The sequence below is a fragment of the Microcaecilia unicolor genome, chromosome 2, assembly GCF_901765095.1.
Source record: "Microcaecilia unicolor chromosome 2, aMicUni1.1, whole genome shotgun sequence".
NCBI lineage: Eukaryota > Metazoa > Chordata > Amphibia > Gymnophiona > Siphonopidae > Microcaecilia > Microcaecilia unicolor.
Window position 1 is genome coordinate 449487031 of NC_044032.1, and position 12728 is coordinate 449499758.

Consider the following 12728-nt stretch of genomic DNA (forward strand, 5'->3'; position numbering starts at 1 on the left):
TGAAATAACATAATATTGCAGTGCATTTCTTATTTTTATTAGTTTTGAATCAGTTACTGTGCTATTTTAAAACCGTTTTTTGTATACTTCCCACACTAATATTAGCTCTGAATCAGTTACTGTGTAATATTATTGTCTACATAAAAGTTCTTTGGGTATAGTCCTCTTTGTTTTAATTAATGTATTTATTATAATGGTACTGTGTAATAATTTTATTCTTATTTTGCTGTTATATTTATTTCTGCCTTATATTTGATCTTTCAGTGCTTACTAATACTTCTCATTGTATTGTTTATTATTTATTTATTTTTAAAATATTGTTAAAATCAAGCTCTCTGTGCATAACACTATTTGTTTTAATTACTGAATTTATAATACTGTTACTGTGTCAAAAGTTCATTCTTTTATATATGCCTTTTTTATATATGCTTTTGTTTTTATATATTTTTTTATAATTGTTCTTATTGATTTACGTATTATATTTGGAAAGATTAATTTATTATATATTCAGTTTTTATTATTTTGTAATAGACTCCTGATGCAGGCCTTTCAGTCTGAAACACAGCTGTGTCAAGTCCTGTTGTTATCCAATAAATAGTTATCTTCATCTGGAGCGTCGTCCACTTTTTGAGTCATCTTCGCTGTCTTGTGACACATCGCAGGACACTTTTTACCACGGCTTAGAAAAAGGGTCCCTTAGTGCATGACCATTAATACAAAAAATAGGAAATTCATCCATTTTACACCACCGGTATAAATATCAGTGTGCAGGAAAGACCTGCATAAGGGTACTTTTTACTGCTGTTTAGTAAAAGGGCCCCTAATTGTCGAGGGGGAGGGGGCGGGCATGCCATCTTGTCCTGTGTAGTTATTACACAGAGGCTTTTTTTTTTTTTAAACCACATGTTAAGACTATTTACAATTAGTGCAGGTACAGAAGTAACAATGCAGGGTGCTGCATCTAGGTGAATCTAGGTGCCCCTGTAGGTGGCAAGTCTATAACTGGGTGCCACAATTTAAGCACCAATTCTATAACACCATCTGGGCACTGAGATTCCATTATAGAATACTGGTGTAAATCAGCACCTACATGCCTACCATTAGACATGCTCACAACTTGTTAATAGCAAGCTTGTGTGCACCTAAATGTGGCACTTTAGTGTGCCACTTGCAGTATTCAATATGTTATGTGTGTAAGTAGGAGCCCCGCCTATGCCCTGCTCATGCCCATCCTCAGTAAACAGTCCCTTGAATTTACGTGCTATGGCGTATCTGCACACCCTTTATAGAATACTGCTGAGCATTCTTCTATCACTTATGCTTGCAGAAGAGACGGCTGAGGGGAGATATGATAGAGGTCTATAAAATACTGAGTGGAGTGGAACAGGAAGACGTGAATTGTTTGTTTACTCTTTCCAAAAATACTAGGACTAGGCATGCAATGAAGCTACAAAGTACTAAATTTAAAACAAACTGGAGAAAATATTTCTTCAATCAACATGTAATTAAACTCTGGAATTTGTTTTCAGAAATTGTGGTAAAAGCAGCTACCTTAGCAGGGTTTAGAAAAGGTTTAGATACTTTTGTAAAATTCCATAAGCCATTATTAAGATGGACTTGGGAAAATCCACTGCTTATTTCTAGCATAAGCAGCATAAAGTCTGTTCTACTGTTCTGGAATCTTGCAGGTACTTGTGACCTGGATTGGCCTCTCTTGGAAACAGAATACTGGGTTTGATGGACCTTCCATCTGTCCCAATATGGCAACGTTTATGCTCTTAAGAATAAGAGTGTTCTTAAGTGAACACTCACCCTTGCAAGCACTGGTATTCTATAAAGCGCACATGTGGCACTTGTTTAGGTACCATTAGAAGGAGGGGCTAATGGCCATGGTTAGATATATAACTTCCTTTGAATAATGACCCCTAAAGTTTTATTTTTTTACTGTTACATGACAGATGGATGTGTTTCAGTCAGAAAGACCCCCTTGCCAGATTCTCTGTGGAGTGAATTTCACTTGCTCCCTGTCCCCTGTCTGCAGCTCAGCATTTCACACTTATTCTAGGCTGTCTGGGTTTCAAAAAATATCACTTCCCAAATAAGGTGCTTGCATAGCAGATTTTCAAATGTGCACAGCTTGGGCAGGTGTGCAAGCTTTTCATTTTGAAAGCAGGATGTGTTTTTGAGTCACTGTTACACTGTAAGAATACCATTCTTAAAGATGTTTAATGTTTTTTGATTTTAAAAATAATTGTACTCCAATTCCAACTGATGGCCTATGATTTTGAATCTACAACATGATAGTGTCAATTTAGTTCCAAGCCTGTGAATGTATTTATATGCTAGCTGGTCCTCCCATCCCCAGAAATTTCAAGAACATTTATTTTATCTTACCAAGATGAGGAAATATATAAATGATATTGAATTAATATATAACATTCAAGATCCACAATTGCTTACATACAATGGGATCCTTTTACAGAAGTGCAGAAAAATTTAATAGCTACCATGTGTTAGTGCAAAAATAAATATGTGGTAATTATTGGGTCTGTAGTATCTTCCTATGGGGGTCTTTTACTAAAGCTTAGCTTGAGTTGTCTGCAGCAGGACCCATTTTATTCCTATGGGAAAAATGGCCCAGCTTGCAGCAGTTTCAAGCGCTAAAATTAGCGCAGGCCACTTTTTACTGTGGTTTAGAAAAAGGACCCCATAGGCACCCAACTGACAATTAATGGTGCCTTTGATGCGTTCAAGTGGAGTGTACCTCTAGGTGCTGCTTTAGATTATAGAATTAGGAGGTAAAGCTTGGGTACTAAAGTGATATAATGCCACTGAATACTCACACAGATAATTACTACGGATACAGAAGCACTAGTATCTTATCACTTACGTGCAAAATTGGCTCTGGTATCTGGTTATAGAATGCACATTAATAGCATTAATGATAACAAAGATGAAGTGGCATGAAGTGATCCTCACTATCTGCTGTGCTACCTACATATAAGGTATCCACACCCATTTCCTGCCTATTCCCTGTCCACATTCTGCAATATGTAGTTACCACATTAGTGAGCATGTGCCAAGTGTCATGCCAGCATGGTAACAGTGTGGATGGATGCTAATTCATGAGTTAACTGAACTTTAGTAAAAGCTCTCCATGTTATTTCTTTTTCTCGTTAATTATTTCTTACGTTAAGAAAAGAATATTATAAAGTGGATCTGATTATATTGTAAGATCTTAGCTTATTTGGGGTAAATATTTGTCTAAAATATTTTAGATTGGCTGCTTCTGGCAGATTTTAAGAGCAGAGGGGCCTGCGATGTGAATGGTTTTCATTCTCTTAAAAGTAATGTATCCTTACAGAGAAGAGTTGAGACAACTCATGTGCTGCTGATTTCTTAGCAAAGGGTTTCACCAAATCTGCTTCACTCGTTGAGACACTTTGTAAAGCCTGCTTGACAAATTCGAAGATGTGTTAGGGTAGGAAAACCTACACTAGTTCTGTTGGTTTTCCATGTTGTACCTGCTGATTGGATAAAAGGGGGATATCGATTTTTAATGTTATTAGTCCAGCACCTTTCAGATGAATTACATTCTCTGTATTCCTTTAACAACACAAGCAAATAAAGTATTAGCAATCCACTGTAAGTGAGTCTCTCTCTCTCTCAGTTACAAATCTTAAAGTGCTGAGCCTGTATGACTGTATTCTCTCTGGTTTACCTGAACACTAGGTGTTAAGAAGTCTGTTTAACATTATGTGACTAGTTCATCCTCTTACCCTTCTGCCTTTCACTTTTCCTGTCACTGTGGTGAACATCTTGGACTGTGGACCAACATGTCTTTGTTTTTGTCATGAAATATTCATGGGTCAGTCCTGCTCTACATGGGAGAAATCAGCATGATTTTTCCCAACTGGACTGAACTCTTTCTTAACCTGCTTGGACGTGGAGAGATCTTCTGTTTTGCTTTTCTTTTTCCTATTCACATGAAACAAGTTATATGCAGCAGGAGTGCATGGAGTTCACAACTAGGAGCCATCAATACAGAGTCTAGTATATCACTTTTAATTGTTTACCCATTTCCACAAACAGGCTGAACCCAGAAGTAAACTCTCATTGCCCAAAAAACGTCAATAAGTCTGTTAGTCTGTAAGGTGCCACCAGCCTCTGCAACATATGTAATCGTACAGATTAATACAAGTACCATTCCAGAATTTCACAGAGTTGACCAGTTGCAGACCATAGATTATTTTAACTAGAAAGTAGTTACTTTTATATTGCCTTAGTGCCAGAAATAGTTAGATCTTCCTGAGGGCTCACACTTTACCATGTTGTTAAAAGATGTATTCCATAAACATTGGGAGAAAATCCTCTTCGGGCACTGAGGCTCACGTGGAGGGGCATTATCGAAAGAAACGTCCAAGATGTGATTTGGACGTCTTTGCAAAACGTCCAAATCCAGGGGCGGGGAAAACCGTATTTTTGAAAAAAAATGGACGTCCATCTTTCATTTTGAAAATACCTTCAGAGACATCCAAATCCTTAAATTTGGACGTCCCTAGATTTGGACATCCCTAGACATGGATGTCTTTGACTTTAGGTAATTTTCGAAACCAAAGACGTCCATGTCAAAAATATCCAAATGCAAGCCATTTGGTCGTAGGAGAAGCCAGTATTTGTAGTGCACTGGTGCCCCTGACATGCCAGGACACCAACCCGGGCACCCTAGGGGGCACTGCAGTGGACTTCATAAAATGCTCCTAGGAACATAGCTCCCTTACCTTGTGTGCTGAGCCCCCCAACCCCCCCCAAAAAAAACCCCCACTACCCACAACTGTACACCACTACCATAGCCCTTACGGATGAAGGGGGGCACCTATATATGGGTACAGTGGGTTTGTGGTGGGTTTTGGAGAGCTCGCTGTTTCCTCCAGAAATGTAACAGGTAGGGAGGGTATGGGACTGGGTCCGCCTGTCTGAAGTGCACTGCAGTACCCACTAAAACTGCTCCTGGGACCTGCATGCTGATGTCATGGACATATTTTTAAAGATGTTTTTTGAGGGTGGGAGGGGGTTAGTGACCACTAGGGGAGTAATGGGAGGTCATCCCGGATTCCCTCCGGTGGTCATCTGATCATTTCGGGCACCTTTTTGTGCCTTATTCGTTAAAAAAACACGTTCGGGTGAAAATGTCCAAGTGTTCGTCAGGGACGTCCTTGCTTTTTTTGATTATGGGTCAAAGATGTCTAAGTGTTAGGCACACCCAAGTCCCTCCTTCTCTACACCTCCGACACGCCCCCTTGAAATTTGGACATCCTTGCGATGGACTGCAGTTGGAGATGTCCAAAATCAGGTTTCGATTATACCGATTTGGATGTTTCTGTGAGAAGGACGTCCATCTTCCGATTTGTGCCGAAAGATGGACATCCTTCTCTTTCGAAAATGAGCCTGTTAGTCACCTCCATTTGCTAGAGAAGAAAGCGATGCTGAGTTATCCTTGGAAACAAATCGCTGGAAAATAAATACAAATAGTTCAAAATAATCGGTATTTTACTTTTGTTCCTAAAAATAAAATTTGATTGTTGTTATGTTTGTGTGAATATTTAATACAATTTCCTATTTCAATCAATTAATTTAGAAAAAATACAAGATATTAGTTGCTTTATATAGGGGTCCTTTTACAAAGCTGTGGAAAGCTCCAATGCATGCTTACAGTGCTTAAAATGGTGTATCATGAGGCACGCTGAAACGTCCCACTGTAACTTTTGCATGTGTGCGCGCAAAGCACACACTAAAGTATTTTTTCAATTTTTTCATGGAGGAGGTGTGTCTGGGGTGAAGAGTGGGCATATCTATGCAAATTAGTTACCACATTGGCATTGCTGCATGCTAACTGATTATCACAGGTTTAACGAGTGAGTCCCTACCGCCTACAAAATAGGTGATAGTAGGGGTTCACTTGCTAATGAGAATTAGAGTGTGGCCATTAATGGAAAAATCTGAAAATCGGCCATTTTACATCTGTGGTAAAAATGGCCTTAGAACACAGGAAAGACCCGCGTAACTGCGCTAAAGCCACTTTTTGCTACAGCTTTGTAAAATGGCCCCATAGCTACTTAAATAGTTTTGGTTTCTTTAGGGAACAGGTTTCTGTCTATCAAAGTCATTAACCTCTTTGCTCTTCACAGCATAGTGACAAAAGTTTGTGCTTCTTTTGCAGTGGTGTTGGCTTGGCAAGGGCGCACTTTGAGAAACAGCCTCCTTCTAACTTGAGGAAATCCAACTTCTTCCACTTTGTCCTGGCCATGTATGATCGTCAGGGGCAGCCTGTGGAGATTGAGAGGACCTCCTTTATTGACTTTGTGGAGAAAGACAGAGTAAGAGCACATTTATATCCTTATAGGCCTAAACACACCATTATGACATTCTGCACACTCGCAGACCTTGTGAGGTTGGCATGACAGTAGTCTTTTTGCAGCCATTTTGTCTTGCTTGTGACTTGACTACTAAAGTTAGATTTGAATGTATATGTTTTATGTGAGAAGTAATGTATACCTAGCACATTTTACCCTTAATGTTTCTTCACAATTACTACATTTGGAAACATGTCTAAAAGTTGGTTTTGAAAATGTGACAAGTTTTGTAAAATTTTGCCAGAATTTGTGGGTTTCTCAAAATGTACTGAAATTCAGTAAGAGTCACAGAAATTTAATAGGATTTATTAAGTATTATTAGGGTTCTTTAGGATTAAGAGACATTTGACAGAATTCATTTAGACTATTTAAGACTCACACTGATTAGCTGTGTAGAATATTTGTGATAATGACAAGAAATTGATGTGGTTGTAGTCTAGACTAGAGAATGACACGGGGACAGAGACCCGTAGTAATCCGCAGTAACAAAAACAATTGCTGCATTTACCATGGGTGGAGGAGCAAAATGTTTTACTGCCCTGCAGGAGCGGTAAAAACCCTTTCTCCTACAGTAAAAGAACTTAATTAGATTACTGCAGGTCTAGCATCTTTGTTTGTCTGTCTTCCTTCCCCCTGCTTCCCATCCGTCACGGTCTACCTTATGCAGCCATGAAGAGGATCCCCACAGGGCTGCTCCAGGGCCTTCCCTCTGCCAGCTCCCGCCTTCTGATGTAACTTCCTATTGTTACATCAGAAGGCGGGAGCCAGCAGAGGGAAGGCCCCCGGAGCAGACCTCTGGGGAACCTTCTCTTTACTGCATAAGGAGAACTGTGGTGAAAGAGGAGGAAAAGAAAATGACAAATCATACTTCTCAGGTAGCCTAATTTGTAGACCAAACTGTTAATTTTGATTAAATTGGTCTAATATAACAAGGAAGTTTGGTGAGAAAAGTTGTGTTACAGGACTGAAGAATTTTGAAGCCTGCATGTACTATAAAGTTTCAAGATGTTTAAAAAAAAAACAAAAACCCCTCTCCCAGTGGTTGGAAGCAAATGAAGCTGAGAAATATTAATACCATAAAGGTTTGCTTACCAAGTGCAGCTTCACTGTTTCTAATGTTCCCATCTTATTCCTAGTACATTGTACAGGATCTAATAACTGTAGAATGTTGCACAAAATCATTGAACACAAATTTATCGCAACACACAGGAAACTCAAATATACAATGGAAGGTTGGGTTACAATATCATACTAATGATTGTAATGTTCAGTGCTCATCTAATGTCCAGTGGTGGTAGCACTGTATATCAGCATCAGAATCTCAACATTTAAAAAGCAGTCTTCCATTTAAAAGGCTCAGCAATATCGTTTCTAAAATATTAGAAATAACCTACTGTACAGATATTACACTGAAACCGGTAAACCTTTTAAAAATAGATTATGTTAATACCACCCCTTACTGTTACAGCAGAAGAGAAAATGGGAAACTGGGAGACAAAAATCTAAGCACGAATCTCATATATACAACACAAAAAGGAACAAAATTTGAAATCAGAGTAAGCAATGGTGCCAGAGGGAATAGCCTACAAAATTAAAAAGTAATGACTTGAATTTAGATGTCTTTTGCCTGTAACTGAAAGAGCAAATGTTATGAATTGGGAGGGGTTGGGGAAATAAATGTTAGTTACTCCACTATTATGCACAACCAGTCCCCTGTGCCTTCATCAGTGGGCCGTTTAAGCTCCAGGTCAGGCTGAAGAGCAGGGCTGGTAGAGGAGGAGCATAGAAGGAAGAGATTACATCAACAGGAGCAGGTCCCACCCCTCTTCTCAGAAACACTGCCAAGTGTAGGAGGGAAGCCAAAACAAAGGGATGAGAGACAGGCACCATTTTGGAGCTTCAAAAAGGACAAAGCAGCCGCCATTTTAGGACCAACAAAATTAAGGAGTTTTGCCTCCAGTGCATGTCATTTCCAGTGCTAGCAGAAATATTGAAAAAATATTTCTTCAGGGGGTTACCCTGCGGTAATTGGGTCATGTCACATGCTGCCTGGTTACTGCCAGGTTACCACGGGAGCCTTTACTGCCACTTCAATGGGTGGCGGTCAGTGCTCCCCCTGAAATGGCCACGTGGAAATTGTAAACTTACCACATGGCCATTTCATTTTGGGCTATTTTCACACACTGCAGTAAAAGGGGCCCTGGTACCCGGCAAAAACGGCCACCGCAGCTAGCGCAGGGTCACTTTTACTGCAGCTTAGTGAAAGGGCCCCTAAAAGAACAAAGTAGCTGCTTCAAGAGCTGTTACGTTCTACTTTGTAGACAGAATCCGTGCATGAAAAAAATTAAGCCCAATCACTACTAAGCAAAAAAAGTTTGTGAGAAAGAGTATAGTCACCCTGTTGAAACATTATAAGTATTAACCAAAATAAATGATTTTAATAGCATGGGGTAAAAAGTCTTTCTCTCACAGTAAAAAAAAACCCAACAACAACCATGATTACCATGGGTACGGCATCTTTGTTTGTCTTCCTTTCTCCCTCACTTCTTGCCATGTCTCTCTACTTTATACAGCCGCCTTCTGATGTAAATTCCCGACCAGGAGGCAGTTATACTAGTTGCCCTCCTCTAATACCATCCCTGGCATGTGTGATCTTTATATTTTGCATGATATGGGAGGAAATACATCTCTTTCTATTTCTTTGGTGTGGCTTCTTGGGGTTTTGGTTTATTATATGTTTATCATTTCTGGTCAGCTATTTTGTATTTGGCATTTTTGTTCTATGTGTGTGTATGACCAAGGTATTCTGTTAGCATGAATTTTTTTATGTGGCATTCTGTAGTAATTTGGCTTGTTAGTTTTCACCAATAGTAGAGGGGATATTTGTGAGTGAGGCGGGGAGACAGGGGTTTTGTTGATCCTTCTTCTGTATTGTTTGTGATTTATAAAACAACAGCTGTACAGAATATTGTTTTTTTATACTTTAATAAAATGATTTAAATATAAAATCATGATTGTTCGAGGTCTGTGCAGATGGAATCAGACAGAGTTCGCTGGGACAGGGACAGCGCTCGCGGGGACAGGGACAGAGCTCACGGGAACAAGGACAGCACTCGCGGGGAAAGGGACAGAGCTTGCGGGGACAGGGCGGGGATGGAGACAGGGACAAACTTTGTCCCCAAGTCATTCTCTACTCTAGAAGAAATGGGACATATTCGTAATTTTTCATTTGTCATCTGCTAAGAAGAGGATTTTTAAGGACAAAGAGCATCCCCCTCAGATTTCCTTTCACAATTTAGACCTTACAGAATACTTTAAGAGATTAGTTCTTGATGATAGTATTGTGACTACAACCTTATTTGTTACTCTTGCATTGGAACCAGACAGAAACTGTCTTCTTAAGATGAATTCTTGGATAAGGACATTTCCAGATGTCTCTAAAATTACTCACAAACGAAGGAAGCAATTTTATTATTGCGTCCTAGGATGCTCTAGCTGGGGGGGCCTTTTCAAATTTTGCTTTTCTTCTAAATGTATATTAAAGCAATTATTTATGTTTTGGGCTAATAAAAAGACTTCTGACTTGAATCTGGTCACAGAGGAGCTGGACACTGGCTCACAAGGGAATACGGAGGGCCAGTAAATCAGGCATTAGGAGATGGAAGTACTTTCTGAAGTCTTTTTTTTTTTTTGGTAGTGATTGCTGCTTTTCATTTGTAGTACGATAAGGGAAACCCAGTATCTGTTTAACGTTTTTTGCGTATTTCTTTTTTTCATAGCAAGTGCATGGCTTCTAAGTTATATTTATTTATTTATTGCATTTGTATCCCACATTTTCCCACCTCTTTGCAGGCTCAATGTGGTTTGCAATATATCATGAATAGTGGAATAGATTAGAAAATAGTAATTTAGTGTTACAGCAGATCTTGGTAGCATTGTAGTGATAAAACATGATAGTTATATAACAAGCAGATATTATAAGACAATTCTGAATGTATGTGGAGGAGTTGTGTGTATTTACATTTGTTGATCTTTTTGGTAAGTCTTATTAAAGAGATAGGTCTTCAGTAGTTTACAGAAGTTAGTAAGTTTGTAATTCGTTTTTAGGTTGCGCGGTAGTGCGTTCCATAGCTGTGTACTCAAGTATGAAAAGTTAGACGCATGCATTAGTTTGTATTTCAAACCTTTACAGTTAGGGAAGTGAAGATTAAGGAATGTGCGGGATAATCTTTTAGCATTCCTGGGTGGTAGGTCTATCAGGTCTGACATGTAGGCTGGGGCTTCTCCGTGAATGATTTTGTGGACTAGGGAGCATATTTTGAATGTGATGCGTTCTCTGAGTGGGAGCCAATGTAGCTTTTCTCGCAGGGGTTTAGCACTTTTATATTTTGTTTTACCGAATATGAGTCTGGCTGCAGTGTTCTGGGCTGTTTGAAGTTTCTTGATTATTTGCTCTTTACAGCCAGCATAGATTGCGTTGCAGTTGTCTAGATTACTGAGCACCATTGATTGTACCAGGTTGTGGCAGTGACGTAGCCACAGGTGGGCCTGGGTGGGCCGAGGCCCACCCAATTAGGGCTCAGGCCCACCCAACAGCAGCACATGTATTAGTAGTAGCAGGTGGGGATCCCAAGCTCCGCCAGCAGAAGACTTCCCCCTGATGGTAATGAAAACGCTATTCTCCAGGATACCAGCACCTGCGCATGCTCAGTTTTCAGCGTGTGCCTGCTGCAGACTGCTAAGATGGAAAAAAGTGTTTTCCCGCCAGCTGAGATATTTTTTTTGGTGGTGGTTGGGTGGGGGGAGAACACTTGGTGCCCACCCACTTCTTGCCTAGGCCCACCCAAAATCTGTTGTCTGGCTGTGCCCCTGGGTTGCGGAAAACGGTCCTTGGGAAGAATGGTCTTACTCTTTTTAATTTCCACATTGAGTGGAACATCTTCTTGGTTATGTTTTTCGTGTGGTTTTCAAGTGTTAGATGTCGGTCGATTGTAACTCCAAGAATTTTAAAATGTTACAATTAAATATTATTTGAGTTGAAGTAAAATATTTTATATATTATATTTCTCTATAGGAACAGAATATGTTACAGTTCTAATATGATATTTAAGAATAGAGGGAATTGCTCAGAGCATGTGGTCGCAACATGTGCTGTGATAAATATAAAATTGTAAAAAGAAAATGGCAATATTAAGTATCAGAAAGGAAGTGTCTAGGAAACACAGGGGCAGACAGTAACACCGTTTGCATGCAGCCGCCCATGGTCTTTGCAATGATTCAGTATGTTATGGATGAACGGTATGAAAACTGCAGAAATGGGGAAAAAGGAAAACATAGGGGCCCTTTTACTAAAGCCAAATGAAAAAGTGACCGGCGCTGTAGCCACTTTTAAGGCCTCTTTTACAAAGCCATGCTAGCAATTACTGTGCGGTAAATGAGAGGAAGCCCACTTAATTCCTATGGACTTCCTCTCATTTACCACACAGGAATCACTAGCGCAGCTTTGTAAAAGAAGCCCTTAGAAGCCCTTAGTTCCTTGCACAACGTCCAAATCCAGGGGCGGGGAAACCCGTATTTTCAAAACAAGATAGACGTCCATCTTTCGTTTTGAAAATACCGGCAGCGACGTCCAAATCCTTAAATTTCGCCATCCCTAGATTTGGACGTCCCTAGACATGGACGTTTCTGATTTTCGGCAATTTTCAAAATCAAAGACGTCCGTGTCAAAAACGACCAAATGCAAGCCATTTGGTCATGGGAGGAGCCAGCATTTGTAGTGCACTGGTCCCCCTGACATGTCAGGACACCAACCGGGCACCCTAGGGGGCACTGCAGTGGACTTCATAAATTGCTCCCAGGAACATAGCTCCCTTACCTTGTGTGCTGAGCCCCCAAAACCCACTACCCCCAACTGTACACCACTGCCATAGCCCTTACGGGTGAAGGGGGCATTTACATGTGGGTACAGTGGGTTTGTGGTGGGTTTTGGAGGGCTCGCTGTTTCCTCCACAAACATAACAGGTAGGGGGGGTGGGGCTGGGTCCGCCTGTCTGAAGTGTACTACACCCACTAAACTGTTCCAGGGACCTGCATGCTGCTGTCATGGACCTGAGTATGACATCTGAGGCTGGCATAGAGGCTGGCACAAAATATTTGACTGCCCCGATCGGACCGACCGTTCACTTGTCTATTAGATTGTAAGCTCTTTGAGCAGGGACTGTCTCTCTTTGTTAAATTGTACAGCGCTACGTAACCCTAGTAGCGCTCTAGAAATGTTAAGTAGTAGTAGTAGTAGTATTTTTAAAGATGTTTTTT

The 12728-nt window shown here is 40.2% G+C and overlaps 1 protein-coding gene across 6 annotated transcripts in view; it reads left to right on the plus strand.

Annotated features, from left to right (window-relative positions):
- EBF4 (EBF family member 4) overlaps positions 1–12728 on the plus strand; it is a 470543-nt gene that overhangs the window by 105077 nt on the left and 352738 nt on the right. For all 6 annotated transcript variants that reach the window (XM_030190928.1, XM_030190932.1, XM_030190933.1 and 3 more), the window contains exon 2: positions 6221–6377. In XM_030190928.1, the coding sequence (XP_030046788.1) occupies positions 6221–6377 (157 nt within the window). The remainder of the gene's footprint in view (positions 1–6220; positions 6378–12728) is intronic.